The sequence below is a fragment of the Aquarana catesbeiana genome, linkage group LG04 (assembly GCF_042186555.1).
Source record: "Aquarana catesbeiana isolate 2022-GZ linkage group LG04, ASM4218655v1, whole genome shotgun sequence".
In the NCBI taxonomy this organism is placed as follows: Eukaryota; Metazoa; Chordata; class Amphibia; order Anura; family Ranidae; genus Aquarana; species Aquarana catesbeiana.
The window spans coordinates 271,906,594-271,932,912 of NC_133327.1; the positions used below are offsets into that span (position 1 = coordinate 271,906,594).

Consider the following 26,319-nt stretch of genomic DNA (forward strand, 5'->3'; position numbering starts at 1 on the left):
GGGGGACATTCCCAGGAGGAAAAAAAAACCCTTTCCCACGACTTTACCTAGAGCTTGGGCCGGAGGAAGCATGCAGCTTGTTACACAGAGCGAGACTGACAAGCATGAAACTGGTACCTGCTCTTGACAGCCCCTGATGGTGACTATAGGCATGACAACATTTACTTAACCCTTTTATGCCTAAGCCTATTTCTTACATTTGGTGTTTACAATTAAAATCCGTATTTTTTGCTAGAAAATTACTTAGAACCCCCAAACATTATACATATTTTTTTAGCAGAGAATCTAGAGAATAAAATGGCAATTGTTGCAAAATTTTATGTCACACAGTATTTGTGCAGCGGTGTTTTAAACGCAACTCTTTGGGAAAAGGGACACTTTAATGAATTTTAAAAAAATCCAAACAGTAAAGGTAGCCCAATTTTTTTGTATAATGTGAAAGATGTTGTTACGCCGAGTAAATAGATACCAAATATGTCACGCTTTATAATTGCACGCACTCATGGAATGGCAACAAACTACGGTACCTAAAAATCTCCATAGGCGACGCTTTCAATTTTTTTTTTACGGTTACCAGGTTAGAGTTACAGAGGAGGTCTAGTGTTAGAATGATTGCTCTCGCTCTGACAATCAAGGCAATATCTCACGTGTTATTTGAACACCGTTTACATATTTCGATATACACGATTTCCGTATGCGTGTTCTTTGCTGCGCGAGCTCGCGGGGACTTTTTTTTCTTATATATTTTTATATTATTAAATTGTTTTAAAAAAAAAAAAAAAAAATCTGATAACTTTTATTGCTGTCACAAGGAATGTAAACATCCCTTGTGACAGTAATAGGTGGTCACAGATACTCTTTATGGAGGGATCGGGGGTCTAAAAGACCTCCAATCCCTCCTTTGCACTTCAAAGTATTCAGATCGCCAAAACCGGGGATTCTGAATACTTTATATTTTTTTTTTAAATCCGGCGCCATTGGCAGCCCAGTAAACCGTAAGTGACGTTGCTTCCGTGTTTACATTCAGAAGACTGGAACGAAGCAGTTTACGGCATCGTTCGTGTCTGTGGCTAGACGCCGGAAGTGCTAGATCATGTATCGGGTCTCCCAGTGGGACGGGAGGCCCGGTCAGAGCCGCTCCTCCGGGATAACAATCAATCGGCTTTTAGTTATCCCTGGAAAGCTGATCGCCCGCTCTAAAAAAAAACGGTACCGGGGTGATGCCTGCAGCTGCGGGCATCATCCCGGTATAACCCCCGAAAGCCGAGCCCGCATATCTGCGTACGCTCGGCGGGAAGGGGTTAAAGGAGAAAAACTCACAAGAATTAGAAAAATTCATTAGGAACCTCCCTTACCTTATCCAGCTGCAGGGTTCTGTGGTAACAGACCCAATCGTCACCACTCACGGTGGGCTCCATTAAAAAACCTTCAGGGACTGGGGCCCCCTTTTTATCGTGGGATCCACAACCCTGGGCATGTAAAAGCACCCTGCCAGGAATATGGCTGAAAAGATCAAATACTGGATCCCGGGGTCCAGCTCTCTAAAAAGAGAAGCGTTACAGGCAAAACCTCGTTTCTTCAGACACAAGGCCCAGGTACCATTCAATTCGGTCTGGAAAAGACACTTTGAATGGATCTGGTTGGGTGATATAAATGCAGCGCTAAATAGAGGTGAACGGTGCACATAAATGTGACTACCAGACATATAAAAAAGTGGTGTAAAATAGTTGAAAAAAATATTATAAACAATTTTTTTCATGAAATAACTAGTCCATAGCCATATAAGTGTCCAACTCAGTGAGTGTTATAAACGTATAAAGTGTCCAACAAGGTGGGATGATGTGTTTATGGGTGGACAAGAAGTTAAAGCGGGGGTCCACCTATCTATCGTTTTTTTTTTTTTGAGTTCATTCACAAACTTTTCTTCTCAGCATTACATACTCACATATTGTGTGTAATATGTCCGCCTGTCTCAGATTTCGTCAGAAAGAATAACTTATATTATTCACTGCAGGCGGTTTCCATCTTCATTGTGGGCATTTGAAGCCCACAAGCATTTATTTCCTGGATGTGGTGAAGACTGTGCTCCCAGCATTCACCGCTCGTTCCCGCACATGCTCAGTGGCATCCTGGGAAGCTGAGACTAGCTCCCAGGAGTCCGGGAGAGGCTAGAAACACGCCTACTCCCACGGGAGGAGAACCAGGAAGTGCAAAGAAGAATAGAAAAATAAAAGGTAATTACGGCGATTTAAATTTTTTTAAACTGCATGTCAGCATCTTGGCAAGGAAGAGAATACATACAGATATTGTTCAAAATTTGGGTGGAACCCCGCTTCAATCTTAGATGTCATATAAATCACAGGGATGGTGTCTAAAAACTCATGGATGCCATGTAAATCACAGGGATGGTGTTCCAATAGTCGATATCCACAAAAAAGTATAGAAGGAGCAAATACCCTTACCGGAATGGGTGGACACGTTTGCCATACGGCTAGGTGTCATACAGGCTTGTGGATCAGCGATCCCAATGGAAGCTCGATGGGAGGACGTATACAGCAGGTTCTCCTGGTTCCTCTGTGGCAATCGTTGGTGAGCTGAGGGAGATGGATGATCCGGAACTCGAGGTAGGTGTCTCACCCGCAAAGGTATGATGGAGGAATGCAGCCTTCTCCCTCAGCTCACCAACGATTGCCACAGAGGAACCAGGAGAACCTGCTGTATACGTCCTCCCATCGAGCTTCCATGGCAAACGTGTCCACCCATTTCGGTAAGGGTATTTGCTCCTTCTATACTTTTTTGTGGATATCGATTATTGGAACACCATCCCTGTGATTTACATGGCATCCAAGAGTTTTGAGACACCATCCCTGTGATTTATATGACATTTAAGATTAACTTCTTGTCCACCCATAAACATATCATCCCACCTTGTTGGACACTTATACGTTTATAACACTCACAGAGTTGGACACTTATACGGCTATGGACTAAATAGTTATTTCATGAAAAAAATTGTTTATAATATTTTTTCACCTATTTTACACCACTTTTTTATATGTCTCATAGTCACATTTATGTGCACCCTTCACCTCTATTTAGCGCTGCATTTATATCACCCATCTGTTTTGCTTTGTTACTACATTGTGGATGCTGGCTGCTTTATGCGTCATCTTTTAATTTTTGTGAGTAGCGCAACATTATTGTATTTTTGTTTGTTTCAATGGATCCGGTTGCATAGCTTGCCCCAGCTAGAGAATATTCCAGCGGAGCTCAGCACATCTTTACTCATGACCAACACCTAAGACACTGGCGAAAAAAACTGGAGGTACTCCCGGTAAGGGGAGGGTTTATATGGGGAATTGAACTTCCTGTTTAGGGTTTGCCAGTGTCCATCACCTGAAGGTGCCATATAACCCATACAGTTATTACTGCGGCTCTGTGTCCCGTGATGTACGATAAAGAAATTGTCATCTTTCCAGTCTTATGAAAGGAATGATTTCCCTGTTAAGTTGGGTTGGAGATCCACCAAGCTAGGAAATTCTGCACTTGGTTGGACAGGAGCATAGGTAGGTCGAAAGAAGGAGCCTGCTTCTTCCAGGCCAAAAATAGGTTGTGTTGGAGGCCTCAAATTAAATTGGGTGAATGAACGCAATCAAAAAGGAGGCTACCATGAGACTCATAACTCTCAAGGAGAATGTCACAGAGGGATGCCTCTTTGAACTCAAGTCCCAAGCATGAGCTTTAAGAGCAAGTAGTTTCTTCTCTGGAAGAATACATTTACAACTCCAATTCCAAAAATGTTGGGACGCTGTGTAAAATCTACATAAACAGAATGTAATGATTTGCAAAATCTCATAAACCCATATTTTATTCACAGTAAAACATATCAAAATGTTTAAAATTATGTAATGGAGTCATCATTTGGGGAACTGGGTTTCTAACAGTCTTAATATAGTTTTAATATCAACTGCTTCTTATAACTATTATGTTAAAAATGAAATAAGTCAGCATAAACCCATCTTTTGAATAATATACATATTTATATTTTAGGTGGAAGATTACGTTTTTCACAAACAGATTTTAGGATAGTTGACGGAAACAGTACCCACTGGAAGTCTGTTTTCAATGCTGGCCTCAGACAGAGAATGCCAGTGGAGGGTGTGCCCCTAGAAATGCAATTGATACTGAAAAACTTGTGAGTAGCTGTTTATGTAATAGAAAACTGGATATTTCTATATTTAAAGTATGGTCTTTTTTTTTGCAAGGATAGAGGTAACCCTGAGTTGAGGGCAGAAGAGCTGTGGAGGATAGCAGACATAGAAGAGATCCCTGTACACAGGATGGGTGGAATAAACACCAGAGGCATGCACTTAGCAATGAGGCTTGGAACACAATCTTGATGTGCATGAGACACAGGAGGTGCATGTGGGATCTGCTCACTGTTCTCTACAGTGGTATGCACTGTACTAACTGTACCAATTGATGCGGTGGAGGAGGGTGGGCGCTGGTTGCATTATGGAAGATGTTGAATAGAGGATTTCATTTTGGCATAAAAGATCAAGAACACACTTCAAATTGATGACGAGAGAGTCTAGTGACATTACTCCAAACCCTTTGTAGGGTTTTTAAAATTTAAGAAAAGCTGGCATCTTGGGTATTATTACAAAACAAATGTGAGGTTGCTGGTATACATTGAGTATCTATTTCTGATAGAAAAGAAAAACCTGATCCTCCTAGCTAGACCAGTTTCCAAAGCATCTTCTCCCCTATGCTCCAGTATTCTAAGGTCCTGATGTGATTAACAACGATGTGGGTTCCATGCATTGAGCACGTTGACATCAAGGGACAGTCCACACCGGAGCCAAAACGGGAGTGAAGGATCAGGTAATTAAAAGTGTTGTTTATACTCTCCCCTAGAATAAACATGTGGCTAAACCTTGCAGTGTGGGCACAACCCCACTGCACAGAAGAATTTTTAGATTTCCCGGAATTGGACTTTAAGACAAACAGGCACATAAAACAGATGCCTTTATTGATGTTTGATCTGCAGTTACAGAGCAGACACAGGCTGAATGTAGGAAATGCAAAAGCAGAGAAAGAAAAAGCAAAGGTTTTATTTACATAGATATAAGAGCTAATATGTATCATCAAAATGCAGCTATAATTTATATATTACCCAATATTACATTCTATAAAAATATGTATTGATTTTTTTCACTAACCATGAACTGAATCCTAGAGGTCTTCTGTCAAACTCTGGAAGATCCGAAGCATTTTTGCAAGCTTCTATGTTCAAGTATTTAAATATATGAATTTTACCTTTGATGCAAATCTATTTAAACAGATAAACACATGAAATTAGTTAAAATGGAATAAATATAATATACAGTATATCGTAAATATTTTTATATACAAAAAAAAAAAAAAAAAAACCACATGTGTAGCATTTACGGTTTTGAATTTTTCAGGATTAAAAAAAAAAAAAAAAAAAAAAATCAAAATTTTGTGCTCAATGTATAAAGACTTTCTGGGAGTCCGTCCGAGGGACAAAGAAAGTCTTTAACCTTTGGGTGATACCATCGACTACAGGAGGATTGAATTCTGGCAAATTAACCCCTTGTACCAAAAGCATGCCTTAGCTTGGTAGCAAAGCATTAAATAAATACCAAGAACCCCAAGAAAAGGATTTTACAGCGAGTATAGAAATCCCATTTCTTTTCTTTCCAATCTACTATGGAAGACTCAGCGCTAACTTTCAGGATGTCGAAGAGCAGTTCAACGAAACAGGCCCAAGAAAAAAAAAAAAAAAAAAAGAGCTCCCCTAAAACCTTAAGATCAAAGCTGGCATCAGACAGGGAAAAAGAGAAAATGTCTAATAAAACACGCTCTACCCTTGATCCTAAGCTTGAACAATGGTCTGCCTGAGACACACAGAAATGGAATATGAGAGGCCAGAGCGCCCTTTAAATGTCCATCCAGAATGACAAAAAAGGGAAGCAGTCTTTCTGAAAAAAAGCAGTGGCTGAGACACTCAGCTCAAACCACACCACAGCCAAAAACCACATCAAAACAATCGAGAGAAATTTCTTTTGGGTGAACTGGAGCTAGACAGAAGGCCGGAGGAATAATGTCTTGGTTGAGGTGAAAGGCAGGTATTACCTTAGGCAAGGAGGAAGTCCTGGGTCTCAATATTACCCTGGCCCTAGGCAAAACCAAAATGGGGCTTTATACAGGATAAAGCTGCCAGCTCAAACACTCACCTTACAGAGGTGACAGCTACAAGATAAACCCCACTGTGTTAGAGGAAAGGAATGACGCCATTGGGTTTAAAAGGGCGATTTCTGAAGTGCAGATAGAACCAAAATTAGGTTCCACAGAGTCATAGGGAAGCTACATGGGAGACCCCCTGTGAAAAGTTCTCAAGGTATAACAAGCCAACGGTCTCTGAAACAGAAAGGGCTGAAACCAGACCCTTGATAGTGCTAAAAGTGAAATACTTACTGGTCTAGACCCAACTTTAGGAAGAGGAGGTTTTATTCCATGGAGAAACTCCAGGGGTAGAAGCCCTAAGACTCGCATTAATTGAAGAAAAAAGGGGCCTGTCGAGCGTGATGTCAATGGCCATCATGCACCAGTTAGACTACATGGATGCCCTTTCCCTGCCGGCCTTCCACCATTTGCCCTTGGGGTTTACCGCCTCAGCACCTGGGACTGCTGACACCTCCCCGCAGTTGGTCTCAGCTCATGGTGCTGTCATCTATACTCACAGCTTATCTATTGTTGCATCTGCTCCTGAAGATTGGAGGTTACCCATGAAACACATCAAGCTATATAGATGCCTTCATTATGTTTTTAATCCAAGAGCGATATCAAACAATACGTACATTATCATGTTGGTTTTATTGGCATAAACCAAGTTGTCATGGACCTGTTACATTATGTGAACATAGATTTTTAGAGTCTGGCGGTTTCCTTTTTATCATGTTAACGTCATGCACTTTCATGTTACTATATTATCTTCTCACTATGCGATTCATATGTAATTTAATCATATAATCATGCAATTGGTTCATGTTATACAACTATGTACATGCCATAACACTATGCGATTGGGCTATCATTTTATACCCACCAGTCACTCTTGGTTCATGTTGTTCAAATCGGCCACCTGCTTCACACAAAGTCCCAAACTCTCCCCTTATGTCACATTAATTGAAGGCTGTCTTTCGTGTCCCATGATAGGAATCACAAACTCAGAGATGCCACAGTTCCTTAGAGCCTGGGTTTCAACAGCGAGCAACCAAGAAGGATGGTAAATCAGACCTTGAGACAGGATACTGAAAAACTGGCAGTGCCCATGGACTCTGTCAGGAATCTTACCAGGTCAGTATCACATTGGTCTGAGCCAGTTTGGGGCAATGATGTTCACTAGAAAGCTCCACATCTCGAATATGCAGAGCAGACAAGGAATGTTTCTAGAGAGGAAATGCAAAGATTAGGGTTTACTGACCCTGCGCAGCAACCAAAGAATCTACTGCTTCCGTTACAAGATCCCTGTGTCTGGATACAAGAGGTCCACATCTGGTATTCCTCACATGTGACATAGGTCCTGGAACATCACCGGTTGTAAGAAGAACCCCCCCAGTCTAATCTAATGATAGCCGTCTGCCTGCCAATAGTGTATGTCCGGAATGCACACAGCTGACAAACCAGATATGCTGACTGGCATCTGTCGTGAGTGGAATTGGGCACTGGAACTGCTACAAACTGGGGAAATGGCACCTTGGTCCAGAAGACCCAAGAAGCCTTGATGCTGATTTGTTTATGTGTGTGGTGAAATAGATAGGTTGGAAGTGAAAAACTAAGAAGGGGGCAAGGAGCCAGTTTGTAGTCTTGGGATACCATCTCCACCAAGACCCTGAAAAGTCTCTGGAGGAATAGAGAATGTGTGCTCAAGGATGGTTACGGGGGAAAGACCAGTGCATGTGTGAAACTTACTGGGGAAAGACCAAGATGTAAGATGGACATGTGGTGCGACTGTGGAAGGATCAGGGAGAGCCAGAATTCCTCAGTGGCCAAAGTGTGTGTATATATATATATATATATATATATATATATATATATATATATATATATATATAAAAAACTAAGTATAAAATTGATGCGCTTTAAATAAATAGTGCACAATATGCTGCTGCGACTAAGCTTAAGTCCAGGAATAAAAAATGCATACATGTGAATAAAATAGATAAATAATTATGGTGCTAATACAGGTGTTAAAATTGCCAAAATAAATCTTCAAAATGGTGATGTGACGGTGAATATAAATAAAATAGTAATGACACTCTGAGTACAATGTCCAGGCATAAATAAATAGTGGGGGAAAGTAAAAATAATTAAACAGTTCCTTCCCTTAATCCAGATCGATTGACTCACTGGGTTAGATCGTTTGTATCAGGATATTTCGTTTTTCTTGCATCCCACTTTAGCCATAATACTGCTGGTGATTCGGCTCTCAGGATAAAGGTTTTATGGAAAGCAAGCAAAGAAAAAATAGATCATTGTGCAGTGAACTTACTAGATAGTACACAAGCAAAACAGGGACAAGAGATACACTCACAAACTCCCGGTCTCTCCTTGAGAAAGTCACGTGTCAGTGATGCAACGCGTGGGAGGAGCTTAGGACGTTCAGTGCTGCAATACACCTGAAGGTTAACAGCAGCTGTTTCTCTATGGGAAGCCTCGTCCACAGCGGCTGACTGCAATCTGCACATTTGAATGCTTCTAATAGACCGGGAGTTTGTGAGTGTATCTCTTGTCTCTGTTTTGCTTGTGTACTATCTAGTAAGTTCACTGCACAATGATCTATTTTTTCTTTACTTGCTTTGCATAAAACCTTTATACTGAGAGCCGAATCACCAGCAGTATTATGGCTAAAGTGGGATGCAAGAAAAACTAAATATCCTGATACAAACGATCTAACCCAGTGAGTCAATCAATCTGGATTAAGGGAAGGAACTGTTTATTTTTACTTTCCCCCACTATTTATCTCTGCCTGGACATTGTACTCAGAGTGTCATTATTATTCTATTTATATTGACTGTCACATCACCAATTTGAAGATTTATTTTGGCAATTTTAACACATGTATTAGCACCATAATTATTTATCTATTTTATTCACATGTATGCATTTTTTATTCCTGGATTTAAGCTTAGTCGCAGCAGCATATTGTGCACTATTTATTTAAAGCGCATCAATTTTATACTTAGTACTATTTGTTTGGTTATCTGATCACCCTATACTGATAGCGGCTTTAATTTACTGATTTTTATCATAGCACTAACTATATTGGTATATATATATTTTTAAGCACAATTTATTTATATCACACATATCTATTCACATCAGCGCTTGGTTTTTATTCATTTATATATATATACACACGTATGTATATATATATATATATATATATGTGTGTGTGTGTGTGTGTGTGTGTGTGTGTGTGTGTGTGTGTGTGTGTGTGTGTGTGTGTGTGTGTGTGTGTGTGTGTATATATATATATATATATATATATATATATATATACACATATACATATACACATACACACACACACACACACACACACACACACACACACACGTGCATTTCCGGGTAGTGGGTGCAAATGATCATATATAGCGGGAGACTATCAGCGGGTACCGCAGACTCAAGGTCCATCAGCACCTACTGATCATTCAGTACAGAGGCAGAACGGCAGCCTGCGTATGTATACAAGGCAGATTTCCGTTCTTTCAGTAGGGAAGGCATGGGCCCAGTATTCCTGCAATGCAGGGACAAGTATCAATGCCTTCTAGTAAAAGCACCTACTGTACAAAAACACTGGTTAGGAACACAGTTAACCCCTTCCCAGCCAGTGTCATTAGTACAGTGACAGTGCATATTTTTAGCACTGATCACTGAATTAGTGTCACTGGTTCCCAAAAAATGTTAAAAGTGTTTGATTTTTCCGCCGCATTACATTATCACAATTCCGTTATAAGTCGCTGATTGCCGCCATTACTAGTGAAAATCAAAATAAGTGAAAATAAACATCTCATAGTTTGCAGACGCTATAAACTTTTGTGCAAACGAATATATGCTTATTGTTATTTTTTACCAAAAATATGTAGCAGAATACATATTGGCCTGAATTGATGAAGAAATTAGATTTTTTGAAAAAATTTTATTGGTTCGCAAAAATGGCCTGGTCATTGGGGGGGGGGGGGGGGGGGTGAATCCCCTGGAGCGGAAGTGGTTAAAGTGTGCTGTGAAAACAAAGCTCAAACTTAGGCATTAAATTATAAAATACAATTATTGTATGCAGATAAAATTTCAGGTTATCAAGCACATACCTGAGCTGGAGGGGACTGCAGGGGATTGTTGTCCAAGATAATGGTCTGGAGGTGACGTAGATTTCGGTAACATACTGGAATACTTGTGACTTTATTGCATGAAAAATCTAACCGAACTAGTGGCAAATCTGCAAGTTCTGGCAGGGAAAAGAAAAAAAAGTAATTTACTGAATAAAATTACTGCTATAATATGTCAGGACTTTTCTGTGAATTTCAGGGGGTTCTACATGTTTTTCAAGCTGCTTTTAGTTCTGTGGCTACAACTGCCCTTGCAGCAGTCAGAGATGGATCTGCAGTTGGGTACACACAAATGCCTCAGGAGTTAAGTGTGCAAGACTCTATGCCTTCCCAGCCATAAGATACTGTCGTTTATATTGCAGAAAAATAAAAACCGTTTACTCACAACCGCAAGACACCCAAAAACAAAGATTTTATATCTTGCAGCTTAACAATTCTAAGATGTGGTGGCTGCATTAATTTTTTTTCCCCCCTCTTTATTTTAATATGGTGATCTGGCCAGTAAGCGTGTTATTTTTCAACTTCCTTTAACAGACCAAGCCCCCCAGAAAAAGTGGCAGTTAAAGGGTTGAAACAAACCATTTACTACTGACAGGGGTACACACAATGGTCAGGTTTCATTCATTTATGAAATATATTTATCCCCAATGGAAGAAAAACCTGTTGCTGTAATTGCCTAAAAAGTGTTAGCGGTAGTTTGGGCTCAAAAGTGGAACTTTACTGAAAAAATAAAGTGATTGTAAAGTCATGTTTTTTTCCCTATTATTATAACAAACATGTTATATAGCAAACATGTTATACTTACCTGCTCCGTGTAGTGGTTTTGCACTGAGCAGTCATGATCCTCTTCTCGGGTCCCTAGCTGGAGCTCCTGACCCCCCACCCCCCTCCTGTTGAGTGCCCCCACAGCAAGCAGCTTGCTATGGGGGCACCCGAGCCGAGCTGCAGCTCCGTGTATACATTCAGACACAGGGTTTTTTTTAACCCCTTGGAGCCTACTCCCATCGGCCCTTAAAGGGGTTTGGATGCCCGGGAGGCTGGTGGGGCTTATGGTCATGTGACCGCTGTGATGGGCTATCATGGCCGTCACATGACCTGGAAGCTTTCTGTGAGCTGCCGATCACTGTGCTGTGAGAGTGGCCAGAGCCTGCTGGAGAGTGGTGTCAAAAGTTTTATATTTATATATATATATTTTATATTTTTATATTTATATTTTATAAAAGTTTTTAGATTTTATTTTTTAATATTATGCCTAGCAACCAGCTGCCTTTTAACTTGGAAAGTTAACTTGGCCAGCTCCCACTCCCACCCTCGTTTCTGAACTGTGCTGCCTCCCTATTTTTGCTATGCTGTGAGGAAGGATGAGTGTGGAGGAGGAGGCTCAAGGAAAGACTGGTGCCGAGGAGTGGGGGTCGGCAAAGCAGAGGACTGTTTATGATCTACCCGTCACCCACCAGTAGTCGACGGGTTGCTGACCTCCAGTATATACTGTTTAAAATCCAGTAACACATTGTCTCACCCAGCTTTGCACATGCTCAATTGCTCCCCATTTTTAGGCACTGGCGAGTAGAGGCTAATCTGCGGACAGCCTTAAAGCAGAATTAAACCCTCCTATCCTTTACAGCCAAGGAGGCTGCTTCTGTTTGATCTGCAACTGCCATTATGCTGCACATTGCCATTAAATGGTTTGACAGTTTGAGGACACAAGCAAATGTGACTGTTTGTAAACCCGGAATTCCAGGAATGTAACTGTTTTGAAACAGTTAAAATGGATGGGTTTAGTTCCCCTTTATGATTTACTCCTGAGGATCTGGGCTTCAGCAAAATGGCAGCCTCCAGCAAGAAGAAACAGGAGCAATGCTGGAGACAATTTACAGCAAACACTAATTTTGGTGGCATAATTATTAATGTGGAATGTATGTTCCTTGCTATAGAACATTATTTTTTTATCAGGTTATGGGTAAAGTTCCACTTTAATTTGTTAGTCAAATTCACCTACATCTGCTAGTGCACCTAACTCTGCCCTCTCCCCAGACTGAAAATTTTGCTATCCAAGGCTGTCTGTTGATCTCCATCCAGAGTGGAGACACTCTAAAGCTGGTCATACATGATTTTTCTTTTCTTCAGCCAGCCACACATCAAGGTGGATGAGGATACCCCCCACAAACACAGGACACTGTATTATGACAGCAGCACTCAAACTGATCAGTGTCTGCAGCTAATTCGGCAATGTCAACCTTAATGTCATAGTGTGAGGAAATAATATCAAACATTATTATCCAGGATTTATATATCAATAGTTTGCACAGTGCTTTACAATGTGTTAGGGCAAACAGTACAGTTACAATACAATCCAATACAGAAGGAATCAGAGGGCCCTGCTCATTAGAGCTTATCATCTAAAAAAGAGAAATTGTTTCTACATCCTATATTTTCCCCATGCAATAACGTGGAAAAAAACAGCCAATTTTTGTATTGTTTGATTCTAGACAAAAAAAAAAAAATAATTCAGCAAAAAAAAAAAAAAAAAAAAAAATCATATTTTAAGTATGGTATCAAAAGACAATATCTAGATTGGCTAGGTCGATTGTGTTACTACTACTGCATTGTTTTGCAATCTAAAAAAACTGAAAAAAGCCCTGAGACTCTAAAGGGGTTTATATAAGTTGCCGCCTCAGCCATTTTTCTGAATGCATACAAAGAATTATATTGCGCCTGAAGATTACTTAAAAACTTCCAACATTTTTTGAAAGCAGAGGACCTGGAGAATAAAAATTAGTGGTAGTTTGAATTTTTTTTTATTTTATTTTTTTAGTCACACAATATTAACAGTTTATCAAGCACACATTTTTGAGAAGTTAATTTTTGTGCACAAACAGAATATATTACACAACTTTTTGATAAATTACAAAAAATGAGGTTGCGTCGATTGAATAGATACTCAACGTGTCAAGCTTTAAAATTCCGCGTGCCTGTAAAAACACCAAACGTTGTTTTCTAGATTTTTCATAGGCAACACTCAAAATGTTTCTAAAAGCTATCAGTTTGGAGTTACTGTGAATAATGACCCTAGAATGAATGTGCTCATTGCAGCACAAACGGCGATACAAAACATGTAGTGTATGCGGCGATATGTAACATGTAGGTGCTCCTAATGTTTTTTTACAATCGCATGTACCCGTGGGGGTGGGGCAGCTTAAAAAAAAATTGATGGGGTGCGGGGGAGGGGTGTACGTTCTTGGGTGTAACTAATTGACACTTTTTAGCAAGCAATGCAGAGTGATCAAGACAGAGAGGAGAGCCCTGTATCCTGTACTTCAATAAGGAATTTACAGTCAAAACATCCATGGTCTTGTATTCATTGACATTCTCAAGCAATGACCTTAGGGGTGGGCAACAATATAGCAAAGAGAACTGCCAACAGGTCCACAAGAAAACAAGGGTTAAAGAATCGGAACAAAAACTATTAGGTAACAGCTTGAAGCACCTTGTTTGCACAAGCCAAGACCTGAACATCCACCTGGTAAAACTTGGAGAATGTGTGAAGAACCAGGTGTCTGCCTTGCAAATGTGGGAAGCAGAGGACTGATGCAGGAAACCCCAAAAAAATTCCAACAGTCCTGGTGGAATGGGCTCTGACAGTGAAAGAAGGAACCCTTTACTTGAAGGCAAAAGCCTTGGAAACTAGTTGCCCAATCTACTAAAAATGGTGTAGCAGGAAGCCCTATATTAAGGCCCATAGGCATGACAAAGAGGGACTTAGTCTTGCAAATAGAGGATATAGCTTTCAGCCCAGACCACATCCAGGCAATGTAGGCCAATTTCCTTGTAATGTTTTAGGGCAGGACAAAAGTAAAGGAAGAACAATGTCCTCACTGAGGTGGAGAGAAGAGGGCCACCTTAGATATGAAGAAAGGTTTTGGTTTCAAAACCACTTTGTCCTTATGCAAAACAAGAAAAGGTTCTTTACAAGAAAGAGCTACCAATTCAGAAAACACACCTAACAGATGTAATGGCTAAGAATGGCAACCCTACAAGTGAGGTCTCCTAACAGAAAATCTCTAATAGATTCAAAGCGAGATCTCTGAGATACAGAGAGAATTAGGTTTGGATCCCAAGTTGACACAGGAGGTCAAATTGAAGGATTTATATAAGCAGCTCTTTGAAGAAAAGTCTCAACAAGGGTTTTGCGAGGCAAGAGGTTTTTGAAAAAAGGTGGATAAAGCAGTACCATGTCCCTTGAGCAGACTCAAGGCCAGATACTGGTCAAGACCAGACTGAAGAAAGGCCAAAATATGAGTACCCTGGGACGCTTGTCCTTACACCAAGCAAAGTGAGCCTTCCATGTGCAATGGTAAATCTTACAAGAGTTCGATTTTCTAGATCTGAGTAAGAGTCAGAAACCCCAATCCTCTATAATTTGTTTTTTTAATAGCCAAGAGACTGAGAGGCAAGATGGAGGCCAGTAGGTCTGGTCTGTTTGGAAGAGGCTAAGGTTCACACCAGAAGTCCGAGTATGTCCATGTATCACATTCTTCTGGGTGAATTTAGTTCTAAGAGAATGTACTTCCCATTTTCCTCCTCACTTCTGTGTAGCAGCCGAGGGAGGAACTTCGAGGGAAGGCATATACCAGATTGAACTGAAAAAAGGGAATCCCCAAAGCCCCTACTACAAAGGCTACATGATACCTGGTTGTGGCCATGAATTGGTTCAGCTTGTTGGAGGTGATGATGTATACATTTGGTTCTTCCCCCACCTTTGACAGAGATATTGAAAAATCTGTCAAGGCGCTGACAGCTTAGGAAGGCCATCTGCCAATAGTCCACTCTAGGGATATGGACAACAGAGATCTAGAATGTAATCTTTATTCTTGTTATTTATACTCGGTAGCGTGGGAGCATTTTTCCTTTAAAAGAAAAAAAAGGAAATTTTTTCCTTTTTTTTTAATCAACTTTAGGTCCGTTTTCCATTTATATAGTAACGAACGAAAACCCAGTGGCTATTAAATGACCAAAAGAAAGCTGTACTAGTCTCAAAAATTACTTAAAATTCAAATGGGTACATTGTGTCAAGACGAAGGGCTCACGCACACACAACATTTTGAACGGTCCTTTTAGGGGTGTCCGGCATTTTGTTTTCTGCCTAGAATGCCCCTACATGCTAGGCTATGTGTCCATGCACATAGTGGAGTTTAGAGGCAGGGGCATTTAAAAAGGCAGGGAAAAAAAAAAAATAACAAACACACAAAAAGTTGGCAGTGCCTCCAAGAGCAGCTAAACTATGGCAGAAAAAAAACACTTGACACATGTAAACGGGCATTAATGCTAGGCGCATCTGTCCTCGCTTCGGCAGGACATATACTAAATGCTAGGCGCATCAAGTGCTTGATTGTTAATTTCAATGGGCAGAATTCTGGCCAATGAAATAATTTAATGCCCAAATGCTTGACATGCCTGAAAAAGTTTACATGTGTCCAGCTTTATTTCTGCAAAAACGCAGTTGACAAGAGGAATGGCATTTAGGAGAAGTTAGCTAACACCCTGATAGTTTGATTGGCAAACCATCACAGCACAGGGATAAAGGGTGTCAACTCGTGTAGTAGGAGAGCAATCCGTGCCGAAACCCTGAACAGAATCCTGAACACATGTGCAATTCAGAAGCATTCCTATAGAACCCAATAAGCCTGGAGTCCGCACCTGAACCACACCATTGCTCAGAAAAGGCACAGGACTCTTTAAATTTGCCTTTGCGGATGCACTGCGCATATATATATATATATATATATATATATATATATATATATATATATATATATATATATTTATGTGACCAGCTTCAATGGAAAAGCAATGTTATTTCACAGGTCAAGCAAATCCGATTTGGTTAAAAAAACGCATCCAGTTTGCATATATGTGAACCGAGCCTTAATGTGTAGCAGGAAGTCCTACCCGACAGGATAGACTTACATTGGTACATTTGAATGTATTTTTTTAAGTTGGTCTTCACACTAATCAGCTGGCTAATTTGTTTGGTCATAGATCAATTCTGAATATGTAAAGTCAGCCACACATCATTGCTGCATCACTGCTTTTTTAGATTCAGTCAGATATTTGTCATTTTTGGAAGCATTTTTACTTTCAATTTGCCAAACACGTGGAGGCTGACAGCTCCTGGAGCTATTTGTAGCCGCTTGCACGTAATTGCTATTGTCATGTCTGGATGCATACAGCAATCCTAACATTCTATTGTAGCTTCAAAGCACTCTGCAAAGTGGTAACATGGGTGAGCACATCAAAAGGGCACGAAGATTATGTGTCACCGCAATCAAGGAAGCTTATCAAGCTAGATGGATCAAAGGCATTTCTAGCAACTTATGGAACATTACATGTGAAACCATGTACAACTTAACAGAACATGTAGTCATGGACTTTGTGTGGACATAAGAGTGAAGAAGAAGTGAAGAAGAAGTGAAGAAGAAGTGAAGAAGAAGTGAAACCTAGTACTACAACAATAACTTTATTATGTACCATTACAAATCTATTACACATTAAAAATTGTTCTCCACAACATGCAAAGATTATGATTACAGTTCCCACGTGGACTCGAAGTTCAGGAATACTCCTTCAGGAACACATGTGACAGCATCCGTACACTGGAACCCATCCCTAATCTTTAATAGTAATATCAGCCAGTAGGGTAGACTAGAATTCATAGTATATGTATGTAGCCCATAGAGGTGCAGATGAGTAAACCAAGGTGAAGCCACTGCCTCTCAGATGGAAAAAGCCAATGGTCTTGTACACATAATTTTAAAATGAAAAAGGACCAACTGCCCAATGGGGAACCATCCAGACCCAATGTGAACAAGTCACCATAAAGACAGCATGGTAGTCAAAGTAGTCAAGGCACATATATTCCAAAGAGGGGGCTCCTAAGTATCTCAGAAATAAAATCTGTGAATCCTTCTGAACCCCTATGTGTAGAGTAATTTTTAATGTTGTGTAATACATTTTTAATGGTACATAATAAAGTTGTTTTTTTTTTTAGGTACTCAGTTTCTTCTATATGCCCATACAAAGGCCATAACTACATTTTCTGTTCATATTTGTACATGATTTGTTAGGATGTGAACATATAGCATACAGTCTGGGTTTCTCTCATGCTTTAGATACATGTGAAACTATTATGCTAGATAAACCTTGAAATCTAGCACTTCATCACATATCTCATTTTCATTTTTAATCATAGATGAACATTAAAAACTGACAGATTCTACATTGACAGAAGGTTTTCCCCCCACTTCATCCTAATTTGAAAACGTTTGGGCTGGAGGCGCTGCGCGCACTTGAGGGGAGTGGTATCCACCCCGTGCTTATCCCATTATAGGAAAAGTTGTTTCCTTAAATCAGATAATGTGGAAGCCAGGTCTCACGTTCCAGCAGTGTGCAGTGGTCTTCCGTGTGACCAATAGGAGTGGGTGGGCAGGCTTTGGGATTAATAATTACAACTATGTCTGACTGTTGTTAAGCACAGAGATTATCAAGAAAGACCAAACCATCAATGATGCCCACCAGAGCCATGGATTATATCTGTGGAGAAGGTGGATAGAAAGGAGGTTTTTTTTTGTCTTTATGCACAACTGGCATGTGTGTAGGAGGGCAGAGGATCGTGTAATATAACATATACACACATACATATAAACACACACACACATACATACATATATATATATATATATATATATACACACACACACACACACACACACACACACACACACACACACACACACACACAGTATCTCACAAAAGAGAGTAGACCCCTCACATTTTAGTAAACCTTTTATTATATCTTTTCATGTGACAACACTGAAGAAATTATACTTTGCTACAATGTAAAGTAGTGAGTGTACAAATTGTATAACAGTGTAGATTTGTTGTCCCCTCAAAATAACTCACACAGTCATTAATAACTAAACTGCTGGCATCGAAATTGATTACACCCCTAAGTGAAAATGTCCAAATTGGGACAATTAGCCATTTTCCCTCCCGGTGTCATGTGACTCGTTAGTGTTACAAGGTCTCAGATGTGAATGGAGAGCAGGTGTGTTCAATTTGGTGTTATTACTCTGACTCTGCCATACAGGTCAGTGGAAGTTCAACATGGCATCTCATGGCGAAGAACTCTGAGGATCTGAAAAAAAGAAATTGTTGCTTTACATAAAGATGGTCTAGGCTAAAAGAAGGTTCCCAAGACCCTGAAACTGAGCTGCAGCAGTCAAGCATGGTGGTGGGCGTGTCATGGTCTAGGGCTGCATGACTGCTGCCGGCACTGGGAAGCTACAGTTCATTGAGGGAACCATGAATGCCAACATGTACTGTGACATACTGTAGATGAGCATGATCCCCTCCAACTCGGTGACTGGGCCACAGGGCAGTTTGCCAACATAACGACCCCAAACACACCTCCAAGATGACCACTGCCTTGCTACAGAAGCTGAGGGTAAAGGTGATGGACTGGCCAAGCATGTCTCCAGACCTAAACCTTGAGCATCTGTGGGGCATCCTCAACCGGAAGGTGAAAGATTTCAACATCCACCAGCTCCGTGATGTCGTCATGGAGGAGTCGAAGAGGACTCCAGTGGCAACCTGTGAAACTCTGGTGAACTCCATGCCCAAGAGGGTTAAGGCAGTGCTGGAAAATAATGGTGGCCACACAAAATATTGACACTTTGGGCCCAATTAGTACATTTTCACTTAGGCTGTGCTCACTTTTCTTGCCAGCGGTTTAAACATTAATGGCTGTGTGTTGAGTTATTTTGAGGGGATAGTAAATGTACACTGTTATACAAGCTGTACACTCACTACTTTACATTGTAGCAAAGTGTCATTTCTTCAGTGTTGTCACATGAAAAGATATAATAAAATATTTACAAAAAATGTGAGGGGTGTACTCAGTTTGTGAGATACTGTGTAATATAAATATATATATATATATATATATATATATATATATATATATATATATATATATATATATATACACACACACACACACACATACCCCACAATTCATGGGCCATACTCAAATGAATAAATAATAACTGCAACAGAGACAGCATAGCTAAAGCAAAAAAAATAAAAATAAACTCAAAATGTTAGCATAACGTGTCTATAGTTTGCGAGTGGGTTTAATCGTGGACCAAAGATTTAAACTGTTCTCTCGCCCCCTCATTTATCAGGCATTCATAAAAACTGGCATTACTACTGTGAGAGTTAAAAGGTCACATGTGCAATGCTTTTCTGCATGGATCATCTCATGCCAGCATAGTTTAGACATTGCTCAGAGGACATTCCTGTATGAGCAATTGTGCAATATTTTTTAAGAGTCTGTGAAAAACAAAAGGAACTCCATTATTTCATAACTGCAGAATCAAAGAGCGCAAAAGCCCTAAAGTAGCAGTGGCAGCTACAAAGTTTTAAATCCCCACAGGTTTTATTATAGTTATTGCATCAATATCTCCTGGTAGAAAATAGTAACATTCTGAACCCATTTTTTGCGTTCCAAAAAAAGCCTCTAAACTCAACTGCCTAGAAACAACTGTAAAGGACCCTGTGTACATGTACTGATAAAGATAAACAGAGGAGAGTTCAGGAGCAGTTGAAAAAAATGCCAAACTGCTCCTAAGCGGCCATTTAGCAGCAGCAGCGTACATAAGGCCTAACTTTGTCTACTAAAAGAGTATTTGAAACAAACAACAGTGTCCCGAAACACCTTAGAAAACATATACTAATCACCAATATCCATACAAAATAAATATACAAGATCCTATAAATATTCTGCTTACCCTCTGGCAGCTGCTGCAAGTGGTTTCTTCTAATATTGAGATCACGTAAAGATTCTAATTTGCCAATTTGGATAGGAATTGTCTGGATCTCATTGCAACTCACATCCTGAAAAAAAAAAAGCCTATATTAGGATAGCAATTAAAAGCCCTTCAACACTATGGAATATCCAACAATCATTCATACAAAACTTGAATGCAACTTGCAATCATAGTCATGCATATAGAAAGCAGCAACAAAGTGAACGGTTGGTAGAACACAGCTACTATTCATTCACTATACAGGAAAGTAAAGGAGAACTTGATTTTAGACTAAGTAGGTCTTCTATTTAGTGATCATTTCAAAGTATCACCTGCACAAAACGTATGAACAGATTTGTTGATTTGTCAGTTTTAAATGCACCTTGTAAACCAAACAAAAAGGCAATAAAAGGCGTACTTGTTAAAATGCCTTTTAAATACAGTATTGCAAAATTTTAAGTAATATAAGGTTCAGTTCACACTTATGCAGGTTATGTTTTGCATTTTAACATGCATTTTTGATGCGTTTAGCATTTTTGGGAGGCATCTCTTGTCTTGCAGGAGAAACCAGAAAAAACACATCAAAATCGCAAGCACTGCATATTTGATGCATTTCCATTAACGCCTATGGAACCAAAAATGCAACCTGCTGTGTGAAAAAATTCCCTAATCCTTTCCAAAAAATTCACCGGCGGAAAATGCAGAGATGTAAACATGACCCATAGGAATCCATGTAAAATGGATTATAGTGCGTTTCTGCAAAATTTAAAATGCACTGAACGCATAGGTGTAAACCGGGCCTTAAAGTGATTTAAAAAAAATAGGTTTACAAATAACAAATATGTTATACTTACCTGCTCTGTGCAATGGTTTTGCACAGAGCAGCCCCGAATCTTTTCTTCTGGGGTTCCACCTTTTCTCAGTGTTCCACCATAGGAATCCGCTTCCTTTTGTGGCGCACCAGCAGGCTTCAGCGTGAGCTGCACTGCCTGTGTCTATAGACACAGTGAGACTCGGCCCCACCCCCTGCTCCTTTGTCACAAGGTTTGATTGACAGCAACAGGAGCCAATGGCTGACACTCTGACCTGTGATACAGCAGAGAGCCACTGCTCTCAGGCACCGTGCTGGATCGAGAATGGGCTCGGGCAGGTATGGGAGGGGGGAATAGTGGCTGGGGGGGGGATCCTGCACACAGAAGGTTTAATTTATTAACCTTAAGGCATAAAATGCATTAAAAAGGTAAAAAGCATCTTTTTACAACCACTTTAAACCCAAAAATGTAATATATTGCAGCTTACAATTAGATGGGGTGGCTGCATTTGTTTTCTTTTCTTAGGCCTTTTTCCCTCAGTTTTCTCCTGGTGACCCAGTCAGTGACACACCTTCTGTATTACAGTGCCTACACTCTGGATGAAGGAGTACAGGAAGGCACCTTTAGACAGCAGCATTGTCAGTCTCGGAGTGGGGAGTGTTAGATGGACTAGCAGATTTAGATAGACCAACAAACTGAAGCCAAACTCCAGCTCACACTGCAGTTATGGCAACAGTGTTTTCCATTTGGGATAAAGGTTTTCCATGAATAAGTTGTCTATTGTAAGCACCCGTCCGTGGTAAATAGTTTGTCTTAACACACTAACTGCTACATTTCCAGGACAGCTTGTTCTGTTGCTGACAGAATCCGCAAATAAAAACAAAAGAAAAGAAAGTCAAAAAAAAAGAAAACAAATACAAATCTAAGCATTGGTAAGCTGCAATATAATAAATATTTGCTTTGGGGTTTAATACTGCTTTAACATGCCATTAAATAATCAATAAAATCGTACCAGTTCTGTCAGGTGTTTTAGAAGACCAATCTCCTCTGGCAAGGAGTCCAGCTTGTTGTTACTTGCTACAAGAACTTTCAGAGGTAGACTGCAGATGTGCCCCGGAAGTGAAGTAAGTTGGTTTCGACTTGAAGGGGGAAACCAAAAACACAGCAAAAAAGGATAAATAAAATCAATCTACTCGAAAAGTATACCTGCTTTTAAAGACTAAGTGTGGGAATGAAGAATAATAAAACAGACTGAACTACTCCAACAATACAAAAACAAAATGTATTTATTCAATGTATAAAATGGCTGAGCCACAATCTTCCACACAAAACCAATGGTACACCAGCCTCTCTTGACCAGATAGTATGTTGGCAATATAACAGAGACCCGGAAAATTTGTCCCTGAAGGTAGTGAGCTGTCAGTATTAAGTTACCCAGTTTTAATTACAATGTAGCAGATAGAGACCATTGATTCTCAAACTGTGTGCCATTGCCAACTAGTGTGCTGTGTGAGATTTGCAGATGTGCTGTGGGAGTTTTGAAAAATATTTAAAAATTGCTAGCATTTTTGAAACCTTGAACATATCGAAAAATTAAATGGTAAATCAATGTCGTAAAAGTTAAAAAAGTAACATATAAAAACGCAATCTCTGTCAGTCTGTCATTCATTGTTCCTTTCGTAGCGTGAGACTTGTGCGAGAGCTCGGGCATATTATATTATAATTATATTATAACAGAGACCGTTCCATTCCAACTTTGATGCTTATACATAAAATTTGTTCATCGTTTAGCAATGGAGAAATACTTAAAGCATTGTTACCCTAAAAAAAAAAAAAAAAAAAAAAAAAAAAAAAAAAAATCCTGTTCACTTAAAGCATGTTATACAGCACATTGCTAGTGCTGTGTAATTTGGCCCCTTGTATAACCTAAAAAAACCTGGCTGATCCTGCCTGGTTCTGCCCTTCCCCAGTAAACTGACCACAGTTTATCATGGCTGCTGAGCCCTGACACTGTGGTCAGTTTACATGCCTCCGTCATCCGCAGCTCTCCTCTGTCCTCCTCTTCCCCCTCCCTTCCTGCCTGTCAGCTAGTGACAGTGCCACTCTACTCACCTTCCCTTCCTGCTGCTGAAATTACCTTAAAATTTTCATACAATTCTGTGTTTGATAAAGTAAGGTACCCAGCGTGTGTGCTTTAATAATAAAATGCCATTCTATACCTTATTTTAGAAAGCAAGAGGGTAATGGGATTTTAACCACTTGCCACCCAGGCAAATTCTGACTCTCCTACATGTAAAAATATTTTTTTTTGCTAGAAAATGACATAGAACCCCAAAACATTTTATAGTTTTTTTTTTAGCAAAGACTGTAGAGAATACAATGGCGGTTGTTACAACTTTTTATCTCACATGGTATTTGCACAGCAATTTTTCAAACACGTTTGGGGAAAAATTTTTTTTTTTTTTTTTTTAAGCAAAAAAAAAAAAAACAGTAAAGTTTTCCCAATTTTTTTGCATAATGTGAAAGATGAAGTTACACCAAGTAAATAAATACCCAACATGTCACACTTCAAAATTGCACACGCTTGTGGAATGGTGCCAAACTTGGGTACTTAAAAATCCCCATAGGCTCCACTTTAAATTTTTTTTACTGGTTACATGTTTTGAGTTACAGAGGAGGTCTAGGGCTAGAATTATTGCTCTCGCTCTGACGTTCGCGGCGATATCCCACATGTGTGGTTGAACATCATTTTCATATGTGGACGGGACTTGCGTATGCGTTCGCTTCTGCGTGCGAGCACACGGGGACGGGGCACTTTAAATTTTTTTTATTGTTAATTTTTTTTTTTTTTTTTTTTTTTTAGTTGACACTTTATAAAAAAAAAAAAATTTTTGGTCACTTTTATTCCTATTACAAGGATTGAATATGGCATGATCAGTCCTCTTTACAGTGAGATATGGGGTCAGTAAGACCCCACATCTCACCTCTAGGCTGGGAAGCCTGAAATCAAAAATAAAAAAACCCCACAATCTCGGCTTCCTAGCTGAGGCAGCGCCGTTTGTTTGAATGCAGAGGCCGGGCGTGAAGTCATAACATCGTGCCCAGCCTCTGAATGATCATAGACACTGTGGCGGACCAGACCAGACCAAATCTCTATGGTAAACATCTGGAGCCGGCGGATCCTGTCTCCGACTCACCGATGGAAGTGGCGAGTCGGTAGAAGCACCGGAGGGCGGCAGGAGGGGGGGAGTCCCCTCTTGCCGCCTGTAAGAACGATCAAGCGTTGGAACAGCCGATATGATCTTTCTTATGGTGTAGGGAATTGCCAGCTGAAAAAGCCGATATCTGAATGATGCCTGTAGCTGCAGGCATCATTCAGATATACCCACACAAAGTCAAGGACGTCATATAACGGCCGGCGGGCGGGAAGTGGTTAAATGACATGCATCCCGGAAATAAAAAGAAAGGGTTTTTTTGGGACTCTGGGTGAGGCACAAGACAAGTGGTAGGAGAAATCAGGTAAATTGTTCAATTGGAATAAAAACAAAGCTTACCTCATAGCATGTAATACATGATTGAACATGAGTATTTAAACACTTCCCTACCAGGCCAATTCTGACATTTCTCTCCTACATGTAAAAATCATCATTTTTTTTGCTAGAAAATTACATAGAACCCTCAAACATTATATATGTTTTTTTTAGCAAAGACCCTAGAGAATACAATGGCGGTAGTTGCAACTTTTTATCTCACACAGTATTTGCGCAGGAATTTTTCGAACGCGTTTTTTTTTGGGAAAAAAAAACAGCTTTGTGTTTAAAAAAAAATAAACAAAACAGTAAAGTTAGCCCAATGTTTTTGCATTTTGTGAAAGATGAAGTTACACCGAGTAAATAGATACCTAACATGTCACGCTTCAAAATTGCACACGCTCCTGGAATGGCGCCAATGTTTGGTACTTAAAAATCCCCATAGGCGACGCTTGAAATTTTTTTACTGGTTACATGTTTTGAGTTACAGAGGAGGTCTAGGGACAAAATGATTGCTCTTGCTCCAACGTTCGTGGCAATACCTCACATGTATGGTTTGAACACCGTTTTCATATGTGGGCGGGACTTACGTATGCGTTCGCTTCTGCGTGCGAGCACACGGGGACAGCGGCGCTTTAAAATTTTTAATTTTTTTTATTGTTAATTATATTTTATTTTTTTTATTTTGACACTTTTTTGAAAAAAAAAAAAAATTGATCACTTTTACTCCTCTTACAAGGAATGTAAACATCCCTTGTAATAGCAATATGACATGTCAGGTGCTCTTAATAGTGGGATATGGGGTCAATAAGACCCCATATCTTACCACTAGGCTGGGAAGCCTGAAATAAAAAAAAAAAAATAAAATGATCGCCGCTTCCCAGCCGAAGCGGCGCCGTTTTTTTTAATGGAAAGGCCGGGCGGATCATAGAGACTCCAGCGACCATCTGGTCCGCCGGAAATCTCTATGATCTACATCCGGCGCCAGGGGATCCGCTCTCCGCCTCACCGATCGTAACGGTGAGTCGGAGCAAGCACCGGAGGGCGGCGGGAGGGTGGAGACAGGGACATCCCCTCTCGCCTCCCATAGGAACGATCAAGCGGCGGAACGGCCGCTATGATCGTTTCTATGGTGTAGAGATTCGCCGGCTGAAACCGGCAATATCTGAATGATGTCTGTAACTACAGGCATCATTCAGATATACCCGCCCAAAGCCCAGGACGTCATATGACGGTGGGCGGGCGGGAAGTGGTTTCTATATACAAAACGATGACATACAAAAAAAAAGAATTCATATATGTATACATGCACGCATCTGAAATCGCATAGTGTCCCATGAAAGTAGCTGGTATAAAAAGCCAAATGCTTGTTTTGGTAATGAAATAAAAATGAGTTATAGAATACAGATGAATCACAGTTGAGGTCAAGCTATGTGTTGGGAACATGATGACTAAGAATAAGCTCGGGCGTGTTCACACACTCCACGTGCAGAGGCCGCCAGGAAGTCGTCACTGCGCTGATCGCAGCAGCCGCGCATCAGGAAAATGTCTCACTGCCTGTGATTAGCGCAGCACCGTGCCGACTTCCTGGCGGGCTCTGCACGTGTAGTGTGCGAACACGCCCGAGCCCATCCTTAATGATGAGATTAAATAGGCTCAACGCGCTTCGTGGCCAGTTGCCACTCATCAGGGGAAA

General features: G+C 40.2%; 1 protein-coding gene across 21 annotated transcripts in view; it reads right to left on the bottom strand.

Annotated features, from left to right (window-relative positions):
• LRCH3 (leucine rich repeats and calponin homology domain containing 3) overlaps nt 1-26,319 on the bottom strand; it is a 170,977-nt gene that overhangs the window by 97,844 nt on the left and 46,814 nt on the right. For all 21 annotated transcript variants that reach the window (XR_012243838.1, XM_073626536.1, XM_073626525.1 and 18 more), the window contains exons 3-6: nt 22,106-22,232; nt 20,264-20,369; nt 10,398-10,534; nt 5,223-5,332 (exon numbers count right to left, since the gene is read on the bottom strand). Coding sequence is in view for 20 of the 21 variants with exons in the window: in XM_073626536.1 (XP_073482637.1) it covers nt 5,223-5,332; nt 10,398-10,534; nt 20,264-20,369; nt 22,106-22,232 (480 nt within the window). In the remaining variant the exon portion in view is untranslated. The remainder of the gene's footprint in view (nt 1-5,222; nt 5,333-10,397; nt 10,535-20,263; nt 20,370-22,105; nt 22,233-26,319) is intronic.